Raw genomic sequence first — 24,461 nt, 5'->3', positions numbered from 1 at the left:
AATATAGTTCTAGCTTTAACTTCAGTGGATAGAACTCCCTGTTGTGGAATGGTTACCTGTAGTTCAACTCATACATGAAAGCTTTCACACTGTAAAATGATGGAGTGTGTGTGAAAGGATTCTAACACTCACAACTTGAGGTGATGTTATACAATTTGCACTGTGGGTCTGATTGTACAAGTTCTCTGCAGGTGAACTCACACTGAATTCATGAGAGCTTTGCTCACAAAAGGCTTCCAGGATTGGACCTTGAAAGTGGCTTTAGTAAGCAGAGGATTTTGTGCTATAAGACTGTCTTGGGTTCCCAATCTTTGTACAACGCTACTAGCTTACTATGCTAAGATTTTTGCCTGCATCAGCCAATTTCAGCTGCCTCTCCTTCAGTTTTGCTTGCTGTAATCTGCACTGGAGCTTGAGTTACTCCAAACGACAGCTTCACAAAGCAAGTTAGACTGTGTACAACTCAACTGTAGGTGGTTATCAGCGGAGTACTGGGTCCAGAGCAGACTCATCATAAAAGGTCCACTTGAACACCTATTGAAATAACTGAAAAAACATCTACTGATTTTAATGGGGGCTTGCTTGTCTCAGAGTGCAGATCAAAGCCTGAAATTGTATCTAGTAACAGGTACCAGATGTGTGAGTGGGACAGGAATTGGTATGGCATTTATAAAGGGAGACATGGTTGGGGGTATTTGTAGCTACTGCATAGCATGTAAACATTGTTCTAAAATACTAGGCAAGATGGTTAAGTCTTAAAGTAGTGTCAGTTTTTGGCAATTTTTTGTTGTCGGCTGCCAGTCTGGCACCAACCCTCCTCTTTTTCAGTTGGGCTTGGAACCAGCTGTAGCAGACTCTGGCAAATGAGTAGGAGCAAATGAGACCTGAAGGAATACAAGGATGTAAAGAAATTGACCAGGAATGTAGTTGCAAAAGCAAATATATTTGAGGAACTTTACACAAGACGAGGAACAAAGACTTGGCACAAGCATGGGACAAAGGACTAAAGATATAAAGGAAGTGAGGTTCATCAAAGATGAAACTGGTGTGGTGTTGACTGATGTAGTTGCCTAAAGATAAATGGAGAAGGTATTCTGAACAGCTTTTAAATGACGAAAACCCAAGAGAGCAATGCATCTTTGAAATGATGAAGTAAGGTGTAGTGAAGCCTATCACACCAATCTACTGTGATTGGAAAATTTTTTCCATGCCTGACTGAAGAGAACACATTTACTTTTTCTATAAAAGGGGGATATTTAAAGTTTTTAAAGGACTATGTGTCATTTAAGTTGGGAGCAGGACAGATTGTAGTCTGGAAACTACCTATTACTCTCTAGCACTTAAAAATTCTTAAAACATGTAGTATTTCAGTGCATAGTTCACATGTGTGGCCCACAGCATGGCAGCTATTCTACAGTGCTGTAGCTGAGCAGACAAACACTTGCCTAACCAGTGTGATTTAATAGGGATAGATACAGAAGATGGGCCCTTGTACAAGGTGGTAATAGTATGATTTTGTGTCAAGAGAGTGGGTGATAAAAATTGCAATGGCAGGCATGCAAAATGTCATCTCCTCAGCAAGCAGAGTAGTTAGCAGCGGTTGTGTAACAGCTGCATTACAGAGCATCTGTGTGTAACCAGTATGCCAGAACAATCTGGTCATCCTGACGTTGAAATTTCCTAGTGGGAACACTGAACAAAAAAAGTTGTAAATCTGTCAGATAGCTGAACATAATGCTTGAGCATTTGATATCTCTGGACAGGCTTTTTAGTTTTGCTGGTTTCTAGTTTTATTAAAACCTATCCTCTGTCTGTAGTGGGTTCATCACAGAGATGCTTTTACTTGTCACAATTCCTTCTAGACTAGAGAATATTCGCCCCACGTACATATTCTTTTGAATACTGCATTAAGGGACCAGTCCATCTTCCATTGAAGTCAATAGAAAGACTTAATGATTTCAGAGGGGTTGAAAAGAGCCCTAAAAAAGCAAGAGGAAATGGTGTTTATAAACTTAGAATCTTTAGCTTTCCTAATGTCCAATATTACTGCTGGTTATCAATTTGAGATTGATGAAGTGATGAAGTGGGTTCTAGCCCACAAAAGCTTATGCCCCAAAAAATTTGTTAGTCTCTAAGGTGACACAAGGACTCCTCGTTGTTTTTGCTGGTACAGACTAACACGGCTACCACTCTGAAATTTTAGATTTATAACTTTTACTGTAGGTGGCAGTAGAATGCAAATAAAAGTTTACTTTAGTTGCAATGTAGCTTAGACTTTGCAGAGGGCTATATTTTAATTTTGACACAAGCAGCAGTTCTGTCTAGAATGAATACTGCTATACTAATTGCAAACTAAAAAAAAGACCAATTAACTTTTCTTTTTAACGTTAATGGATCACAGCCGCTTCTGCACCCCCATTAAAGTTACAAAACATACAAAGTACAATGTATTGCTTCTGTATTCATTGCCTCCTGCCTCCTCTGTTTCAAATTGATTGCCAGGCCCCCACTTCATACATTCTTTGCTGGAGAAACTACAGTGTAAAGGGGTGGATGTAAAATGAATCTACAAGGCTGAATAACAGTTCGTTAGGTGGCACTGAAAAGTTAACAGAAACAGAATAGGAAATTATTGCTTAGTTTGAAAGAGTGTTCTTGGAGATCAATAGTAGGGTGGGCTGGTGAGCAGCCCAAACCACAAACAGAAGCCAATGTATATTTAATTAAAATATGTAATGTATGTGCCACTTGTCATCATAGATCATAAACTTTATAAGGCAGGGACTGTCGTCCTGTTTGTGGAAAGTGCCTACGTTTTGGGTGCTACTAGAATTCAAATAATATTTCTTAATATTGATATATTGGGAGGAGAGAGTTGAGCAGGGGATGGCTTCCCGGCTTCTTATACTGCCATAGGGGTTCTCACCTCTCTGATCACCATTTATTGGAGTGAGTGGGTCTGTTGAATGGCCCTTCTCTTTCGGTTCCTCTCTACATCTTTGGGCAAGGATTTCTTTGTCTCATCCCCCTTTCCCTCCAGCTAATAGGCAGAGAAGGTGACTCAGTAAAAATGGAGTATGCTTATTGAACCCTTTTCCTAAGAGCCAGATTGCATGTGTGTGGTGAGTGGGCTGAGCAGAATTTCAGAAATGAGGCAGCTGAAAAATGGCTAATTTGGCATTGTTTAGGCATTATTAGAGATTTCCTTCAGGTCTGTCTAGGCAGAGGGCTTGTGGGGTTCCTTTGGCCTGGCAGCCCTGGGTTCAGTTTTCTGCTGGACTTCGTCCCAAAAAGCTGAAAGAACTAAATATAATCTCATAATTTTTAGTGGATATTTTGTTGGAAAAAATGTAATCTTTAATGGACGTGGCCCTGGGGAAAAAAATCAAGACATCTATTTCTGTTGTAGAGGCTTGACAGATTAATTTTCCCAGTGTGAAAAACAGCAAAAATTATTAATTGCACTTGTGGATGTGCCTAATTAGACTGTGACAGCGAGAGAAGTGATCATTCCTGGTATTGCACTTACATAAGTTGCTCTAGTTGGGGAATTATTTGTTACGCTTTCCTTTTTCAAACTAGTAGTCAAAATTTTATTAAATATGAACATCTCACTTTGAAATCACTAACTTGCAGTTACATTGGTCACTTACTTTTCATCATGATTCTCTGCAACAGAGAACCACCCCTACTTCTTATCAAAATGGGTTTAGTTAGTAATTTTTTGGTAACGTTTATCACGTTGCTCTAATGGCTTGCACCAGGTTTTAAAACTGCATGGAAATAGACGTGTGGTGTTCTAGCAGTTAACTATTTCCTTGTGGTAAGTGTGCAAACATCTTTAGCCATGACACGTCTGTCAAGCAACTAGCTGTCAAACTTGGAAACACTCTATGCATCCATCTTAATTTGAATTTCCATTTAGTATCTCATTTTAATGAAGAGCCATATAAATAAGAAGCTAAATTCTTAAAACTACCAAATAATGTATTGTTAGTGTTGGTGTGGAGTCGGACAGGGGAAGACATGTTCCCTGTTCAAGTTCAATAGCAAACGTGGCTGGCCTTGGAGAGTAGCAAACCCCTTGAGAGTGGTGCTGTTGCTTCTGGCCTAGAAACTTCATAAGGCATTATGTATCACACCACCTCCAACGAAACGTCTGATCATACTTCCCTCACACGGAAAAACTCAGCAAAACCCAGAGAGACAGTTTCTTGAGGAACAAATGCTTCCTGGAACTCCTACTTGGGCAATGTGGCTCCACACTACCTTATATGCCGAGCAGTAGCTTAATGTCACCATAATGTCTAAGAGCTAGATCAGGGGCGGGCAAACTTTTTGGCCTGAGTGCCACATCGGATTTCCAACATTGTATGGAGGGTCAGTTAGGGGAGGCTGTGTCTCCCTAAACAGCCAGGCGTGGCCCAATCCCCGCCTCCTATCCAACTCCCCCACTTCTCGCCCCTTGACTGCTCCCCCAGGACTCCTGCCCCATCCAACTCCCCTGTCCCCTGACGGCCCCCCCCGGGACTCCTACCCCGTCAACCCCCCCCCATTCCCTGTCCCCTGACCCCACCTCCGGACCCCCCACCTCTGACTACCCCCTGCTGCCCCATCCAACCCCCCTCTCATTCCTGACTGCCCCCCCTGGCACCTCCTGCCCCATACAACCCCCCTGTTCCCTGCCCTCGGACCGCCCCAACCCCTCTCCACACCCCCGGCCCCTGACCACCCCCCGAATTCCCCTGCCCTCTATCCAACCCTCCCCCCCCCGCTCCTTGCCCCCTTACCGCGCAACACAGAACACCAGTGGCCAGCGGCGTTACAGCCGCACCGCTCAGAGCACAGGGTCAGGCCGCGGCTGCCCAGAGCGTTGCGCCGGTGGCGCGGCGCGCTGAGGCTGCAGGGGTGGGGGGACAGGAGGGGAGGAGCCGGGGGCTAGCCTCCAGGGCCAGGAGCTCAGGGGCCGGGCAGGAGGGGTCCGCGGGCCGTAGTTTGCCTACCTCTGAGCTAGATCCCAAAAATGGATCTATGCAGGCACACTTCAGTGCCCATACAGATTCATTGTCAGGATCTAGCCCTGACAGACTAAACCTTTCAAAAGAATGTTTGGATGCTTAGTTAAATGTACATACTTGGTTGTGCTAAATAATGGTTTATATTACAGGCATGCTGGAGGTATAACTGGACATATTTGTCAGAGTAATGACACATTTTTGGGGGGGAAACTGGATGTTGTAGGCTAAGTTTTTGCTGGGTGTCTTGGTGGAGGTCGTTCTAATTCTAATTGGAAATAGGAATTCTGGATTAATATGTGACTTGCCCCTCTTGGACTAAGTGTTGCATCCTTTTTAGCCTTGAGAGTTTTGAGTTGAAAGTGTAGTCCATGGTGTCCTACATTTGTCTTCCTTTGTGTTAAAATTACTCCTTCCCTTTTACCGTTTCTTGCAGGCCAGCCCTCCAGATCTGTATATTGAAAGATTTAACATAGCTCTTGGACAATATATGGGAGCATTGCAGAGCATTGTGCCTCTTTTCATATATATGGTAAGTTTAGAACGTTCTTTTTGAATAGACTATGTCCATGCACATTGAGATGTTAACTGAAAGTGGAAAGAGCTAAGTGCAACTTCAATGACTTATTTTCATACAGAATTTAGTATTCATTGTTGCTTTTGCTGCTGGTATCACACTTATGATCAAATCTAGAAAGATAAGAAAAGCAATGCAATTAAATTGAGAGTTGTTTGCTATTTTTCTGCCTTGCCAGTGTCTTCATAGCAGAAAGACTGATTTTTTTTTTTTTTGTACTGACAGCAAAAAATCAACTCTTGTGTAATTTTTTAAATGTATTGCGAGTTTGGCCAGCTCATAGGCTTGTTGTATGTTGGCCTGGTAGGTTGGGTGCATTATGGAGAAGATGATTTCTCTCTTTAGGTTGCACGAATTCTCTAGGCCTACAATGGCTTCTTGTAGTTATGTAAGCGGTGGGAACCACACAAACAAAAAAACTAAAAAAACCAACCCCACCATATGGTCTCTTGAAAGTATAAATAGCCATATTGATAATGGAATTCAGCGCATCAGTTGCACCAAACAAATTTGTTTACAAACCTTACAGTTTGCAAGTATTTTTGCAGAAGTTCTAAACTCATTGAACTGTAACTGTTGGTCTTCTAGATTTTCTAAATTCCTGCCTGTGGAGTTTATAAGCTCTTTGATACCTATGCAGAAGCTTATAATAATTCTGTGGGAACCTGTTGGAGCTCCAAGATTTATATTTTTGTAATGAATAACTAAAAACAAAAATAGCATGTGATCTCATCAAAAATAGTTTATGCATTGGACTTCACTCAAGAATATGAATGGAAGGAATATTTCATATGTAGATCAAGAAAAAACTTTTAGATAAGATTTTTAAAAATGTCTTATACTTTTAATCTCAAGCTCTGTTTAAAAAAATTCCCTTTCCTAGATGCAAAAAAAATTTTGTTAGAAGAAGGGGGAGTGCATGTGCGCATGTGTTTAATTCATTTGCCACAATTTTTAGCTAAGGGGTCACTCCTCTATCTTTATTATGATCCTGCAAATTATAAAAGGAGATGGGGATTCTTTAGTCCCCTCCACATGAACCAGTGAGTAGTGGAGCCAGGGAGCACGATGAGGAGGTGAGGATTCTCCAGTCCTCTCCTTGGGAGCTAGCACTGTCTAGTTTGCCCAGCTTAATCTCTTGTACCAACCCCATTGTGCCCCTCCCCCCCCCAAAAAACCCCAACCCCCCCCCCACAACCCCCCACTCCAGAGATCTACTTGCTGGTGAAGGAATGAGTCAGTTCAGTCCCTTGAGATGGGATATGAAGGCAGAGATAGCTATACCTCTTGATTTACCCATCTTTGTTGCAATGAGTTGGCTCTCCTCAGGAGCGTGCAGTGCTTGCTTTTCTGTGTGCTACGTGAGAATCAGTTGCATTATCTGTATATGCTTTGAGCTGTCCTTTATTCATGATTTAGAGCCCATATCTAAAATATGTTCTTAATGTTCAAGTACATGCTTTTATCACCAGGAGGTAGGTTTATTGTGTAAAATCCTGGTAAAAGCTGTCTTTAGCAGATTACATTTGAGCATTGCAGTAATTGTATTCTCTTATTCAGTATAACTTTTTTTATCACAGGTTCTGATTGCTGCATAGGTTTCCCCATCCCATATTTTGTCTTTTTATATAGCAGTCATAACAGTGTTATTTCAGCTGGTGTTCATTTCTTCTTGATGTGAAGGGAAACTTTTTTTAAATTCTGTTAGTTTCTTGATAGAGAGTTTTTGAGAGTACAGTTAACAGTATCTGAAAATGGTGAAAACAAATAAGAAACTAATTATAAATCAAACTGTTAAACTTACTGATTAGACACTATACATGAGGGCTATGTAAGTAGTAAACAGGCAGATGGTAACAGAATCTGCTTTTAACTCTGTTTAAAATGAAAAATATAGATTCTTCTCCGAGTAGTGTCCTTATGGGTGCTCCACTGTAGGCGTGCTTGCATCCCTGCGCTGCTAATCTGAGAACTTCAATAGCAGTGTCCATTGTGCCCGCACATACATTGTCTCTCCTTGTGCTGTGCCACGAGTCTAGCCAGCATGCGTGGGCTAACCCTCCTCAGTTCCTTCTCAACCGCCCCTGGCCAGAGATGGAGCCATTAGTAGTCCTTTAAGACTATCATCTTAATTCACATACCTATAGTTACTAGTTGTTTTTCTATTTTTATTTTATCCTTTAAAAAAAAAAATGTAAAGACTTTTTTTTTCTTCCGGCCTTTTCTTCCCCATTGGGGACCCTTTCCCCCAACGGGGTATGCCCAGTTCGCTGGGCTTCAAGAATTGCCTCACTTGAAAAGAGGTGATTCCAATCGCAGATAAGCATTCTCAGTGCTTTCACTGCCTCAGGGAAGGCCATATGCAACAAAAGTGTTGCCTTTGCCAACAACTCTGGCCAAGATCCTGCAAAGACAGAGAACTCTGCCAGAAGATTATCTTCATGGAGGCAGCTCTCCGACCCCAGTTTCCTGGTAGATGTGAGTCTTTCCCACAGCCTTCCACATCTAAGGGCTGTGGACCCCTCTCACAAATCATCTAAGAATAGAGCAGGAAGCCCCCATAGTGAGCGCCGAGATAGCTGCAAGTGATCACCATCTCACTCAGTATCTTTGGCATCGAGGCCATCTCAGTCCGGCACCCATGGCTCATGGAAACCGACAGCAACTGGTACTGCTGACAGGCCCACGGACCCAATGGGCATGGGCACTGAGTCATCGGCACCGAAAGGAGTAAGCACTGTTCTAAAAAGACGCTCCCAGTATGCGAGCCTGCATAGGTACCGCCAATGATGGCTTGCCAGGCACCCAAGCAACTGGTGCGGAAAATATCTCTGTCCCCCCTGGCACCACTACCACCATTGGCATCATCGGTACCAGCGGAATTCTGCCATTCAAGATACTTCCACATCACGGATGCACCGGAGTCCCCTCCTCTCAGTACCGAGACCTCTGCACTGAGCCTCTACCAAGCATGGGAAGTATCCCCACTCCCAGGCGATGCCCCTCTGCTCTCTAGCGAGGGTTCAAACAGTGAGCCTGAGGAGGTAGTGTTGCAGTACTCTTCCCAAGCTCCATATGGTGCTCACTACCAAGAGAGCCCAAGGATATACCCACAGAGGGTCCCAACACTACCATCCTGGTATGGCTATGCATGGGTGCCACCACCGGGTTCTATGCAGCCACTACCACCCCAATGGCCATACCGGCTGACGCTCTCTAGATTCCATTGGAGGAAGTCAAGGATACCCACTATCAACTCCTTGATACTCCATTCTTCTGCCTCCTCAAAGATCACCTTCCTGATTCAGGCCATTTTAGACCTGGCAAGTGACTGTGTGGCACACCCTGGCATTAGTGGCCCAACCTGCAAGCGAGCGGACAAAAAATACTATGTCCCCGCCAAGGAAGCTGAATTCCTATTCTCCCACCTGCCACCCAACTCCATCACGCCGTCAACTCCCATGCATGACAACACCAGTCAAGAACTTCTCCGTATGACAAGGATTGGAAGTGCCTTGATCTGTTCGGTAGAAAAGCGTACTCCTCAGCCACTCTACAATTTCGTATTGCCAATTACCAGGCCCTCATGGCGAAATACGATTACATAACTTACTCCAAACAGAATGACTTTATTGAAAAGATGCCAGAAGCACATTGACTCATTCAAGGCCATTATCCAGGAGGGCCAATTAGTGACAAAGACGTCACTTGCCCACATGCTCAGGGTTTAGCTGATCGCCATATTTGGGGTCGGGAAGGAATTTTCTCCAGGGCAGATTGGCAGAGGCCCTGGAGTTTTTTTGCCTTCCTCTGCAGCATGGGGCACGGGTCACTTGCTGGAGGATTCTCTGCACCTTGAAGTCTTTAAACCATGATTTGAGAACTTCAGTAGCTCAGACATAGGTTAGGGGTTTATTACAGGAGTGGGTGGGTGAGATTCTGTGGCCTGCGTTGTGCAGGAGGTCAGACTAGACAATCATAATGGTTCCTTCTGACCTTAAAGTCTATCACTGCAATCTGCCCTCGATGCAGCCAACATGGCAGCTAGATCCGTCTCCATGGCTCTGGTGATGCGACGAGTGTCATGGCTCCATTTATCGGGCTTTCCGAAAGAGGTACAGTCCACATGCGAGGACCTTTCCTTTGAGGGCATGGAGCTCTTTTCCAAGAATATCCTAGATGATCTGGGAGGGATAGCTCAGTGGTTTGAGCATTGGCCTGCTAAATCCAGGGTTGTGAGTTCAATCCTTGAGGGGGCCATTTAGGGATCTGGGGCAAAAATCTGTCTGCGGATTGGTCCTGCTTTGAGCAGGGGGCTGGACTAGATGACCTCCTGAGGTCCCTTCCAACCCTGATATTCTATGATTATTTTTTAGCCCTAAAACAGTCCGAACTATCTCAGCTCTCTGAGGGTCCACCTAGTCTAGTGGCTATTACAGCCTTTCACCTACTTTTAGAGGGATACTCAGTGCTGTCACACCCAACTACAAAAAGGTTCCTCAAGGGTATAGTAAACCTCTTCCCTCAGCCTCGACTTCCTATCCCCACATGGAACCTGAACCTTGCACTGAAAGGACTGACTAGGCCCCCCTTCAAACCCATGGCCACCTGTTCACTAATGTACCTATCAGTGACAACGGCCTTCCTGGTAGTGATTTCCTTAGCCAGGAAAATAGGAGAGAGAGCAATTCTGATGATACATCCTCCCTACACAGTATTTTTTCCGGACAAGGTTACGCTCAGACTGCACCCAAGATTCAAAGCTAAGGTAACCTCTCAGTTTCACATGAATCAGTTGATTCACCTTCCAATCTTCTACCTCAAGCTTCACCAAGACAACAGGGAGGCTATGCTGCATGCCCTGGATGTCAGGCCTTCTACCTGGACAGGACAAATGCCTTCAGGAAGTCCCCCTGGCTTTTCCTCTCCATGGAGGAAAGATTCAAGGGCTCAGCAATTTCAGCCCAAACACTTTCTAAGTGGGTCTCAAACTGTATCAGACATTGCTACCAAGTTTGCAGTATGACGCCTCCAAATGCCATTCGTACATACTCCACAAGGTCGATCTCCTCATCCGTCACCTTCCTCAAGAATGTCCCTATTTTAGAGATCTGTAGAGCGGTGACATGAGCATCAGTCCAAACTTTCACAGAACAACTGTGTGATCATTAGTACTCTGCCTCTGATGCCATCTTCGGCTCCACAGGACTGTTATCTGTAACTGACCCAACTCCGAAGTCCTGGCCCTCTAGAAGGGATACTGCTCGGGAGTTGCCTGCAGTGGACCATCCATAGGGACACTACTCGAAGAAGTTACCTTGTGCTGTAACCCTGGTTCTTCGAGATGTGTCCCCCTTTAGGTGCTCCACAATCCACCCTTCTCCCTCTACTTCAGAATTCTTGTCTTGACTCTGCGGTAGAGAAGGATCTGAGGAGGGTTAGCCTGTGTGCACTGGTTAGCCTCATGGCGCAGCATGAGGAGACACAGTGCATGTGTGGGCCCAGCAGACACTGCTACTTAAGTTCTCCAATCAGCAGTGCAGAGATGCAAGCACACCTACAGTGGAGCACCCAGAGGGAGAGACACATCAAAGAATCTTCGTTACTGCATAAATAGGGCCCTACCAAATTCACTATCCATTTTGGTCAATTTCACGGTCATAGGATTTAAAAAATAATAAATTTCATGATTTCAGCTATCTAAATCTGAAATTTCACGGTATTGTAATTGTAGGGATCCTGGCCCAAAAAAGGAGCTTGGGGGGAGGGTGGGTCACAGAGTTGTTGTGGGGTACTGCTATCCTTACTTCTGTGCTGCTGCTGGCGGCAGCGGTGCTGGCTTCAGAGCTGGGCAGCTGGAGAGTGGTGGCTGCTGGCTGGGATCCCAATTCTGAAGACAGAGCCGCCACCAGCAGCAGCACAGAAGTAAGGGTGGCAATACCGCAACCCCCCCTAAAATAACCTTGCGACCCCCTCCTGCAACTCCCTTTTGGCTCAGGAGCCTCAATTTGAGAAATGCAGGTCTCCCTCGTGAAATCTATAAAGTATGGGTAAAAGCACACAAAAGACCAGATTTCACGGTCTGTGATGCTTTTTCATGGCCATGAATTTGGTAGGGCCCCATGCATAAAATGACATAGCTTCACTTCCTAGTTACGATTTTCTTCAAATATTTGCATCATGGGTCCTGATTCTGCAATCTGATCTGTAAGGGAATGTTCTAGCACCAGGCAGAACTCCAGTGAAGTCAGTGGGACTCTGCATGGACGGAAGGGTCCACTTGAATGGATCAGATTGTAGGACTGGGGCCACACCCAGTGGCCAGTGTTTAAAAGAAGGTACTTGTACCTTAAAACAGGAACAAACTAATGCTTAGAAAGCTTCATATGCATAGTATGAACCTAAGTTACTGTTTAGCTTTTACCTTCCTGCTTTGGATTTTCCCTATCCTGCATCATTTTGGGTATAAAGCTTCCTTGTTCGACGACGGTCATATATCTTGCCATTCCTGAGCTGGTCCATATTCAAATTTTGTTTTGTAGATTTTTTTTTCTTAGATCTTGATATGTATTCCCTTCTCCCCCACCCTAAGAAAAGAAAACACTTATGTATCAGCACCCCCTTTTAAAATAAAGCAGTCTGATTCAGATGCAGGTAACAAACACTTGTACTTAACTGTATGCTCTTATAGTCTTTAAATAGATGTAGCGAAACAGTTGGAAAATCTATTGTTCCAGAACTAACTGTTCAGCTAAGTGGTTAGTGCATTGAAAAAATTAATTATGATCATGAATTGCCTTTTCTGTATTGTCAAGTTGCATTCAAGTAGTGTATTTTGAAAGTATAACAGTATTCATATAAAAAAAAACCCTCCAAGAAGTCAAACAACCTTTTTTCCTGAGAAATCTGTGGTACATCTTGAACGTGTTTTTGTTCTTGAGCTCCTTGGCTTGTCTCAGCCTCCCCTCTCCCTTGTTTCCTCAGTACTGCCAAACAGTGTATTTTGCTGTGGTTTGAATGTGTGTACCCATTGAAGTCAATAGCAAAACTCCGATTGACTGCAGTGGTACAGGATCAGGTCCCATGACATGTATGGGAGGATTGAAAAGGTAGGAAGTATGTATGCTTGATCAGCTCAGTGTGTTGACCAGCATATGCTGTAAGGCTCATCTTTATGAGGTGGTGATGGTGGATTTCTGGAGAAGGGATTGTTGCAAGACAAGGAATTCTCATTTCTTCCTTTTGCTAAAAGCTGTCATTTATGGTTTTAAGGTTGCTGCTGGTTTACTCTTTGTTTAGGTGTGCTTTTAGGCTGGGCTTTTCTAAGGGTCTTAAAGGAGCTAAGCATTTAACTTCCACTGAAATTCAGTGGACTTAGAATCCTCTGAAATCCCAGCCTTTTTGCACAACTAAGCAAAGATCTAGCCAGCAGCAACCTACATCTGAACTCTTTTGGCTCCTTTGAAAATCCCAGCCTTAAGTAATTATCCAGGGCACCTAGAACTTAGGTGCATCTTTTTTTAATAAACCCAAATAAAAATATGATTCGCTTTCTGGATGCTTACTAAGTGTTTACTCCACAACATGCTGTGGGACGTAAACTGTGGAATTCAAGTTAAACAAACAAAACATTTCCTATTACTCCCTTAAATTTATCATTTTGGAATATTCACCTATTTTTGTCTAGAATTTGATTATTCCTTTCTTACATGGGTTTGTCCAAATTATGTCATGGCTGAGTCCCACCAGTTGAAACCCCGTTACATGTCATGTCATGAAGTCAGTCTAAACAAATGTATGGGCCCTTCTGGTTTTGACTGCTGAATTTCATCACCACTGCAATTCTTCTCAGATGTTAGCGTTCTTATTTTGGCACCTCCACATACCTTGATGCTCACTGGATGGAGAATATATTGCATGGATGCTAGTGAAAGTGCTTTTCTTTCACATTTCCTGGTTCACCCTAGTAGCACTAACTCAGGTTCACATTTGACATTTTAATTGCAGTTATCTTTTACAAAAAATCTGCTGGTCTCTCCACTAAAGAGGGTTGGGGGGAGAATACCCTCCTCCTTGCCCTTTCTGCACTGAAATATTTATCACTTACAGGATAGCTACATTTGTGAGAAACAGCAAGTGGTGGATATAGCATATAAACAGCATTTCCAAGTAAACAAATAGGTCATTTATATTTTGTAATATTGCCTGTATGACAGTGTACATACAGTAATGTTTTCTGTCACAGCATTATAGAAATTAGAGATACCAAAGCCCTGTAAACCATCTAATCTTTTTCCCTTGTTGTTCAGCAGTATTCCCTACGCCCCACTATATTCTCTGTTGCTTTTCCAGTTATAAAACTTGTGGGATTTCCACCACTTCCCAAAGACTGAGAGAGCATGTTGTCTGTCCAATTTGTTTAATCTTGGCAGAGACAGACGTATTAGAATCCTTTGACTATCTCTCCCGCACTGTCCCAGTCAAATCTGTTGTTTTGTCAGGTAGGTGTCTCACCCCAAAATAGTCTCAAAAATAGTTACTGTTGTGCTGGTTTCTGGCTGTCAGACATCAGCTGCCTGAGTTGGCATGGGAGGGAGGCTCTGTAGAAATAAATCACTTTAACTGGCTCTGGTCAGCTGGTGAAAAAGACGGTAAATCTGACATTGCAAATACCATTAATATAGTACTTTGGGTCTAGTTAGAGTTAGTGTTTATAGTGGCCTAGCTGATGGCTCCTACACTGGAAAAGCACTATATGCTGCATCATTGGCTACATGCGACTATTTAACGGGGAATTTCAGGGAACAAGGAAATAAGGTCTGACAAAGGGCACACTTGTTAGAACGTGAATGCACCAATCTCTTTTACAGTTCAGCAAAGGGTACATTTGAATCTGATTTATGCATAATTTCTGCACTGTAATGCCATGACTAATATTAATTCCACCAGTTTGCACTATTAATTAATGTATTTAGGAATGTTGTATGGGATGTTCCAAATCATCTCTCTGAAGTTGTCAATTTGAGCCATGAATGTGATTAGATAAATACCTTGACGGTACTAAACCACCTTGTACTATAACGGACATTACTGGAACTGTTTAATAACACTGCATCATTTTTCAAAACTAATTGTGAAACCTACTAAAATTATAAAAATAATGGGATCAGAGTAAAGTTATAATACCTTTTTTATGAAGTATAAAAGAAGTGTGTTCTCTTATCATTGCTAATCTAATTAAAAAGAATGAAAATGCCAATAGCTATAGAGAAATTCTGAGTGTTTTTCCTTAGGAAAACTGTAGAACATAATTTATAGTCCAAATCAAAGGCAGTGTCTTCATGCAGTAAGAGGACCAGAAAAATGCCACCATGGCTGAACAGCAGCTTAAAAGGGGCATTTAGAGGCAAAAAGGCATCCTTTAAAAATTGAAGTCAGATCCTACTGAGGCAAATAGAAAGGAGCATAATCTCTGGCAAGTCAAGTGTAAAAGTATAAAAAGGCAAGCCAAGAAAGAATTTTGAAGAACAATTAGCTAAGGACACCAAAACTAAGAGCACACAGTTTTTTAAATACATCAGAAGCCAGAAGCCTACCAAAGAGTCAGTAGGGTGATTGGATGATAGACGTGCTAAAGGAGCATTCAAGGAAGAGAAGGCCATTGCGGAGAAGCTAAATTAATTCTTTGCATAGGTCTTCACTGCGGAGGATGTGAGGAAGATTCACACACCCAACCATTTTTAGGTAACAAATTTGAGGAACAGTCACAGATTGAGGTGTCAGTAGAGGAGGTTTTGGAACAAATTGATAAATTAAACAGTAGTAAATCTCTAGGACCAGGTAGTGTTCACCCAGGAGTTCTGAAGGAACTCAAATATGAATTGCAGAACTACTAACTGTGGTGTGTAACCTATTGCTTAAATCAGCTTCTGCACCAGATGACTGGATCGTAGGTAAAGTATTGACAATTTTTAAAAAAGGCTCAAGAGGAGATCCTGGCAATTATAGGCCAATAAGCCTAACTTCAGTAGCAGGCAAATTGGTTGAAACTATAGTTAAGAACAGAATTATCAGACATGTAGATCAGTGGTTTTCAAACTTTTTTCAGTTGTGAACCCCTAAAAAATTCAAATGGAGGTGCGGACCCCTTTGGAAATTGAACCTGTGGTCCACGGACTCCTACCATAGGTGTCTTGGACTGAAAACTGACTGAACAGAATTCAGCTATAAACGTTGCACGTGCTCGGCATAGCATTTGATATGACATGTGAAAGGGCACTAAACTGTGGACTTCTATGGTAACACCTGCAGGTCAAAACGTGTTGTTATGGGTATTCACATACTTTCGATCAGAAAAACAGAATGCTTTTTCTGGTATCTGAAACTTAATTTTCATAGTCACCTTTTGCAGACCCTTTAGACATAGTCTGCGGACCCCAAGTTGAAAACCAGTGACATAGATGAACACCATATGGTGGGGAAGAATCAACATGGCTTTTGTAAAGGGAAATCTTGCTTCACCAATCTGTTAGTATTCTCTGAGGGAGTCTATAAGCACGTGGACAAGGCTGATCCAGTAAATATAGTGTACTTGGCCTTTCAGAAAGCCTGTGACAAATTCCCTTACCAAAGACTCTTCAGCAAACTAAGTAGTCATGGGAAAAGAAGGAAGGTCTTCTGATAGATGAGTAACTTCCTAAAAGATAGGAAACACACTGGGACCTGTGGTGTTCAACATAGTCATAAATGATCTGGAAATGGAGGTGAACAGTGAGGTGGCAAAGTTTGCCAACGATACAGAATTACTCAGATAGTTAAGTCCAAAGCTGACTGAAGAATTACAAAGGGATCTCACTAAATTTGGTGAATGGATGACAAAATGGCAGATGAAATTCAATGTTGATAATTGCAAAGTAACGCACGTTGGAAAACATAATCCCAACTACACATACAAAAGGAAGGGATCTAAATTAGATGTTACCATTCAGTAAAGAGATCTTGGAGTCATCATGGATAGTTCTCTGAAAACATCTGCTCAATGTGCAGCAGCAGTCAAAAAAGCTACCAATGTTAGAAACCATTTGGAAGGGGATAGATAAGACCGAAAATATCATAATGCCAATATATAAATCCATGACATGGCCACACCTTAAACTGCAAGCAGTTCTGGTTGCTCCATCTCAAAAAAGATATTAGAATTTGGAAAAGGTGCAGGGAAGGGCCACAAAAATGATTAGGGGGATGGAACTGCTACCCATCTCCCCTCCCCCCCCACTTTTCCTCCTCACTGCCCCCCACTTTTTACCTGCTCTATATAAACAAAACCGTATGACTCATCCGTTGATGCACAACTTGAGTGCATCTTTACTTGCTTCTTTCCTCCAATTTTTTTGAAATCTTTCAAGGTAAAAATTATTCCTCTATATCTAATGGAAAAAGGGAAGAGAGAGGCTTCTCCTCTTCATCTTGCAGTGAGTCAAGGGCAGCAGGGCCTCTTTCCTCATGGTGTCCCCAGCTACTGCTGCTGGAGAAGGAGGGCAAGACACCTCACCCCTTGCCCCACTTCCCACCCCACCTCTCCTAATTCCCTGACTCTGGGTTCTGTGTAAATACAGCTCTTATCCCATCCCTTTCTGTCTCTTGCTCTGTGGCTAGGCCTTCATTAGGAGGAGAGGTGTGTTCTTATCACGTTGCCTAACTCATGGTAAAATCCTAATGAAGTAAAAGCAGGTTGTAATTTTAATGTGTGTTAACAGCTCAAAACACTAGATCCCAGGTGTTGATCTTGACCTGTAAACTGCCTTGTCACTAGGATTTTGCCTTTTGCTAGTTACATATTAATACCCTTTTTTCACAATTTTTGTGTGTGGTAGCCATGACACAGGGGACGCGGTCAGAGTTGAAGGGGAAAGCTACTAAATTCAAAAATATTGCTCCCAGTAGAATTCAAACCTCTCTCCTCCCCCTTACATCAGTGACTAGACTTGTTTCACCTTGTGTTAATGCATTGCCATGTAACTCCAGGTACTTACTACATTTGTAAAGGCTGGTGTGGATGTTCCCTTGCATTTGTTCCAGGTTATAAATGTTTGTTGCCTTTATCAAAATCAATTGGATTTAGGCATTTTTGCAAACTTTACCAGCATTGTTTGAGCAAGGAACCAAGGTGTTTTAAAACACATAATTATGTGGTAAATTAAATCAAAACAAACACTTTAACGTTTCGATTTTTTTTCTAAATTCATTTCAAATTTAGGACTGCTGTTAATATAAATTACTAAACAAAATTGGTGTTTCTGAAATATGATAGTGCAAAAGAAATCTGTTTCTGGTCTATTTAATGTATTGCAGATTATGATTAGAGAATGGCAAGTGTATTCTGCTGTAGTATTTCACATTTCCTTTCCTCCCGGGTTCTACTGGGAAGAACATGGCTTCTGTTTTGGCATGTACTGTACTGAATGTTCGTACACTGTCTTCTCTGGTTGGTTTAAACTCCTAGTTATCTGCAGTGAGATTTATTCCTGGGAATAGGGTGTGTTGATTGGTGCTCGTTGACTGACTCTTTGGCAGCAAAGCAAAAATATTGTAAAGTTAAGTGTAAACAGTGGTTGTGCAGTGGTGGTTTTCTCTTGGAATCGTGAATTAAAAACAGTTTACAAAAAAGACTAAACCAAAAACTTAAATCTGCAGGACCTCTCCAACCAGATCATAATTTCAAAGTCAGTCAATTTTGTTCATAAACTATTTGACAGTCTTTAATGAAGACTTGTATAATCCTCATGAAACTACCAGTGCTGGCACAAAATCTGCTAACTCTCCCTTGCCATGAAGCTGATGAAAAACACTTCAGATGTTTTTTACACACGTGCTCACTCACTCCCCCCCCCCCACTCCCATCCTTCAGAAACAAGTAGGTGAGTAGAATTTTGCAGATAATAAATCACATCTTAAACATTTTGATGCCTTTGATAAACACATCATTGCTATAAACATGATATCCACACCTATTTTGGTATTGTAGTCTGTTCAAAACTATCATTAAAATAAAATGTATTTTGCAGACCCAAACTCCAATTCTGCAAACACGCATGTGCTTAACTTTAAGGATGTCTCATTGGCTTCAGTGGTACTACTCGTGCTTAACTTTAAGCATGTTGCATGTTTGTAGAATCTGGGCTGTTTTGTGTAATATGGATCAGATTAGCAAATAATCGGTTTAGAATTCAAACAATAGCATTATTACAATTTTTAAATTTGGACTCCATTCGGTGGTAAAGTATATTTGCTTAGTCTGCTATTGTAAAGTCAAATATAAAAACCTCTGTCTGTATTGTTTTCCAGAATAAATTTTACATAGAAACCAAGCTTAACAGAGACTTAAAAGATGACCTTATAAAGCTGTTTACGGAACATGTTGCAGAAAAGCACATTTACAGCCTAATGCGTAAGTAAATTTATTGGACTTTTCTTAAAATGGGGGGCAATCAGATTCTGTCACAATTCTGGGAAACTATAATATTTTCAAGTGTAGATTTTAGGAGAAAAGGCAGAATAGGTAGGAACAAAATGGCAAAGAACTAGAGGATTTAAATACAGATTCCAAGAACAGTACTTAAAACTGGATTTAAAGATAGGGGAAAGGGTGCCATACTGTGGGGGTTTTTTTGGTCTCCCAGTAAAAATGCAATGTAATAAGGTTGGTTATAAAGCTATAAATTTAGTAATGTTTTAGGAGGAAGAATGAGGCATATTAATGGCAAAACAACAATTATGCTTTCACAAACATCATTTTGTGTAGATGTCGCTGTTGTCCAAGTACTTCATACCAAAGATGTCCACCTTACGATTACGAGGACATAGTATTTTATTGTCCAACTGCCTATGCGCTTTTCTAGTTTCAATATCAAAATGCTAAGTAAAATGTGGTGTGGTTGGAGGAATCAGGTGCCCAGGTGTGAAATGTGGTTCTCGTCTTGCTGTACATCCTATCTCCCTTCCCACCCCACCAATTAAGAAAAAGTTGGGGGATAGGACAAGGTAGTGGCTAGTGTAGCCTTCATTTTTATTTAAAGTTAATTTTAGTGATGTTATATTACACCATTGAGGTGTAATGGTGGCTACAGTCTCAAGTTTAACAGAATTATCTCGGTTTGTTTTAGATCTAGAGCTAATAGGAACACATGAAACCACAGGCAAATAACACATAATCACAAGAACAAGGTCCACTATCTTTTATCCATTTTTATTAAAGTTACCGACAAAGTTATGAATGTCAGCATACACAATTCCTAGATATTTCCAGGCATCGGTTAGAACTACAGAAATACTCACATCCTCCTAGATATTGTTAGGGTCTTGTGGGTCTCTCATAAATTGATCATCAGTAGAGGGATGGTTCCTGCTAGAGTTTTCCCATAGCAAGCTCAATTTTCCCACTCTGGGGACCGCATTTTTATAATGTGATTCTGCCTATACCTACATTCTGCACATGTACATGAAAGTGTCAACTCTCCTTTTTTCTTATTGGTTTAATGTACCCTAGGAATTTAAGGGACCCCGATTTCTATAGGTTGTATAGGTTTCTCTTTATTCTCATTAGCATTGACGCACAAACTGTATCCTGTGGTTAAGACACATGTTGGAGGCAGATGTGCCTCTACAGCTTTTTTGTGAATTAGATTAAACCTCTAGCTAATTTTTTGCAGTGTTATCGCTTGGTACCTCTTTCCCCCCCCATAATCTTAGGGCATCAGGTTATTCGGTCACTTATTTAAGAAATGCTAACATCTCCAAGGCCTAAAATAACTCAGCTAAAAATCTTACAGGCTTCAGCCTACAGGTCTTATGTTTCAGCCTTCCTTACTTAGACATCTAATATATGATTATACCTTCTAAATACTGATCAATCTTATACTTCTATAATCTTACAGATTAACTCTATGTAACATACAATGATTATATAACATGACATTACACAATAAATGAATAATACATTAAAATCATTGGCTATACTAGCCAAATGAACTGTGTAATACTGACAGACCTTTCTCTCTAATGCTATTATGTTAATACAGGTGCAGTATACAGATGACTTCCAAGAACTTTGGGCTGATTTAAACCCCGATCCTGCAATTAACTCCACGTGGATGGGTACCTGCACTCCATGAAACCCTACTGAAGTCAGCAGGCATCCCACATGGCAGAGTCAATTGCAGGATTGAGGCCTTATGAAAGTCACAGTTGGCTCTTTGAGTAATCACAAGAACACTGCTTCAGCCATTGTTCCTACTTGTCTCTGTCTGCAATGAAAGATAGGTTTGCACTATATATGTATGTTCAAGGCATTGATAATACTATATATATAGATAGAGATAAAATAAGATCCCAGGACTGACACACTGAAGCCTATTATGTCCGAGTCATTGAAGTGATGGAAGCAACTACAAGCGTGGCTGAGAGCTCTTGTTCAGAATATCGCTGTCTAATCATCACTGGGTTTTGTGGTCGGTTACAATTCAGTTTAAGTTCTCATCCATTTTGACTTTACGAAGTACACCCAGGCATTGTACAGCTACAGTAAGATATGTATCTCTGACATGCAAAGAGTCCTAGACCATTGTGATATCATAGGTAACTCAACCAATCACCACCCTTACTCTACAGCTAATTTGCATGCTATAATTTCATTAGTTATCTGAGAGAGACTGCATAGATGGAGGATTAAGTGGGTGAACTGCCACCCACATAAATCCCCAAGCACAACCCCTCTCCCCACCAGATACAAATCAAGACATCCACCCATACAACACAACCAGCATACCGAATAACCTCAGACACACACAGTCCCTTATGTTAATACAGACCACTCATTTGCCATATGAACAAATCCACACAACTCTCCGGGCATAACACAGCCAGCACACCCAGTATAACCAAACATCACTCTGAAGCATAAAATGTATGAGTCAGTATGTAGCATGAAAAGATCTACAAACGTGGTTGATAGCTCTTTTTGTTCAGAATATCACTGGGTTCAATCATCACTGGGATTCATGGTCTGTTACCATCCAGTTTTTAAGTTCTCAGCCACATTTGGCTCTCTTCCCACACATGACTTTACAAATTACACCCATACGACAGCATGGGCTTTCAGCCACTAGTGTGATTTAATTTAGTATGACCTTCTGTAAGGAAATAAGCTCTGTAGCACACTAGTTACAATTTTTAGAAAATAAGAAATTCCTGATCTCTTTTGCCATATAATTTTTCTGTGAATTATAATTGCAATATCAAAAGCAATATACAAGTAACAGAAAAAAGAATTTACCAGTTAACACATGTGACTTTTTCCTTTGATTACCACAGGCTATCTCTGTCTTTCTTCTCTACTGCTTTGTGATGAGCTGCAGAAATCAAATTAAAAGAAAATATTGGAAAAAGATAAAAAATAAAAAACTGCAGGAAGTAGAGAAACCTACTGTATGGCTTTGTGTGAAGTAGGGTTGCCAACCCTGCAGGATTGTCCTGGAATCTCTAGGAATTAAAGGTTAATCTTTAATTAAAGATTGTCATGTGATGAAACCTCCAGGAATACATCCAACCAAAATTGGCAACCCTAGTGTGATGTGCACTGTTAATGGACACCCTGGTATGACTTCATTTATTTAGTCTCACCATTCAGCTTATTAGAACTAAGCCATTTAACATCTTGTGTTGTATTTTTAAACCTTCAACAAACTTTTTACTGTGATCTGACTTTCTTATATCCTGATTGTAATAGTGTTTTTTAAAATTCAAAGGTTAAAAAGTGGTATCTTAACAAAATTTTAAACTTGCTAAAGTATCCCAGCACATATTATACTACAGTAGGGAAATTGAGAAACATCTTGCAGTAACCTTCTCAAATAGTCACTCTAAAATTTAATGCCTGAATAAATGAATTTTCCTTTTATATTTTAAAGACTGTGTAACAAAAACAATATTATATCTTACCCCAGTGACTACCTACGGTTTGACTCTATCTTTATATAAATTGCATTTTTTAATTTTAAAAAATAATTTGGATGTCAGGTTACCTGCTACTACAGTTCAGTGAGACAATATCATGAGAATAAATGTTCAAAATAGGCATCTACTTAGGCAAATAAGGTAACTTTAATTTGTGGGCCTCTTGGAAGATTGAATTTTTCAATATATTTGAAAAAGTTTTGATAAGATGTTGAAGCTGTCACTTTTTAACCCCCCTCTCCCCCCGAACACACACACACACACACACACACAAAACGCCAATCTATCAGTATGAAAAATGCTTGGAGATTATATATTCTAGGCTGAACACAAAAGAATAACTTTTATTTTTACTTTTGAAATTTGTTCATCTTTTTAATGCATTTTTGTTGATGGTATCTTGTCATCCTATTGAAGGCTAAAAGTTGAAATTTCTATTTCAAATCCCATTCAAGAGGGAAAATGAGTATAGTTTAAGTTTAATTGGTTTGTAAAATGCTCCTGCACAAAGGCACTTTCAGAAAAAGGACAAATGGCAACGAGATTTCTGCCTTTAATATGCTGTAAAGGCAAAGGCAAAAGTCCCACTGACTAAGGCTGTCTACACTAGCACTTTTGTTGGTAAAACTTCTGTCCGTCAGGGGTATGAAAAAACATAACCCTGACCATGGGCGGCTGGTGAACCAGCTGTTGAGGGAGGCTAGCCCCCGGCCCCACCCCTTCTGCCCGAGGTCCCACCCATCATCCTTCCCTTCTCCCTCCTCTGCCCCACAGGAAGCAGAGCACCCCCGCGGCCCCACCGCAACAGCCGTGGGCCGCCCGGGCCCCTAAACCCAGCCTCGGAGCGCCCCCAGCCCCGGAGCGCTGGGTGGCATGGCCTCAGTGCCTTCATTCCTGAGCTCTGGGCAGCACGCCAGCCGCCCCAGCCCTAACCAGCTTTGGCTATTAAAGAGTGGGAACTGGGAAGGAACTGCAGGAAGGGGCCTAGCGATGGAGTGTGAGTAGGATCACACCAGGCTGTTTGGGGAGGCACAGCCTCCCCCAGCCTATGATACCCACCGCCCATGCCCCTGACCGACATAAGTTTCACCGACAAAAGTGCTGGTGTGGACAGCGCAATGCCGACATAGCTAACACCGCTCGTTGGGATTGGTTTAATTATGCCTGCAGGAAAGCTCTCTCCTGCCGGCAAAGAGCGGCTCGACAGGACACCTTACAGCGGCATAGCTATAGTGATACAGCCGTGCCGCTGTAAGTTCCACAGTGTAGACATTGCCTAAAATAGGGCCTGCTTCTGCTCCCTTATAGTTGGGGGTGAGAAGAGAAGAATTAGAACTCTAATCTTACTTGGAATCCTCTAAGGCACCTAGACAGTTGGGGGTGCAATGGGTTCTGAGTTAAAGCCTATGGTTGAGCCAGGGGTTGAACTTGAGCTGCTAACTAGTGTTAAAAGCTGAATTTCTGTCTCTTCGCTGCTATTTTATGAACACACCTTTTATGTAGCATAGGCATACCCTGACTTGTTGTTTGTGGTGGGTCTGAATTTAGAGTCCCTGAAGGAAAAAGGAAACACCGGTATATGGCACACAGTCTTTTGTGACCAGTGCAGGATGGGGCCTACGCTCATCCTTGCTTTGCAGAAAAAGCATAAAATAAATGAGCTTTATGCAGATTTCTAGCCATGTTTTGCCTGTGTTCATACCCGTTCAACCTGATTGTCTTTGCAAAAATTCATGGGTGTAACTGGTTGCAGAATTTGGCCCTTAGTGTGCTATTTCTGGACATAGTATCATAATTTAAAAAATACTATATAGATGTGCCCACACAACTGTGTACATATGTATAGAAAAATATATGAA

The 24,461-nt window shown here is 41.7% G+C and overlaps 1 protein-coding gene across 1 annotated transcript in view; it reads left to right on the top strand.

Moving 5' to 3' along the window:
• The window catches only part of CACUL1 (CDK2 associated cullin domain 1), a 69,355-nt gene that overhangs the window by 21,174 nt on the left and 23,720 nt on the right, over nucleotides 1-24,461 (top strand). The window contains exons 4-5 of the mRNA XM_024206237.2: nucleotides 5,452-5,547; nucleotides 18,937-19,039. Coding sequence (XP_024062005.2) covers nucleotides 5,452-5,547; nucleotides 18,937-19,039 — 199 coding nt within the window. The remainder of the gene's footprint in view (nucleotides 1-5,451; nucleotides 5,548-18,936; nucleotides 19,040-24,461) is intronic.

This window comes from Terrapene carolina, unplaced genomic scaffold, assembly GCF_002925995.2.
Source record: "Terrapene carolina triunguis isolate 2854851 unplaced genomic scaffold, T_m_triunguis-2.0 Scaffold95, whole genome shotgun sequence".
Taxonomy (NCBI): Eukaryota; Metazoa; Chordata; order Testudines; family Emydidae; genus Terrapene; species Terrapene triunguis.
The sequence above is the reverse complement of the archived record's forward strand: the minus strand, read 5'-3'. Positions and strand labels throughout refer to the sequence as shown.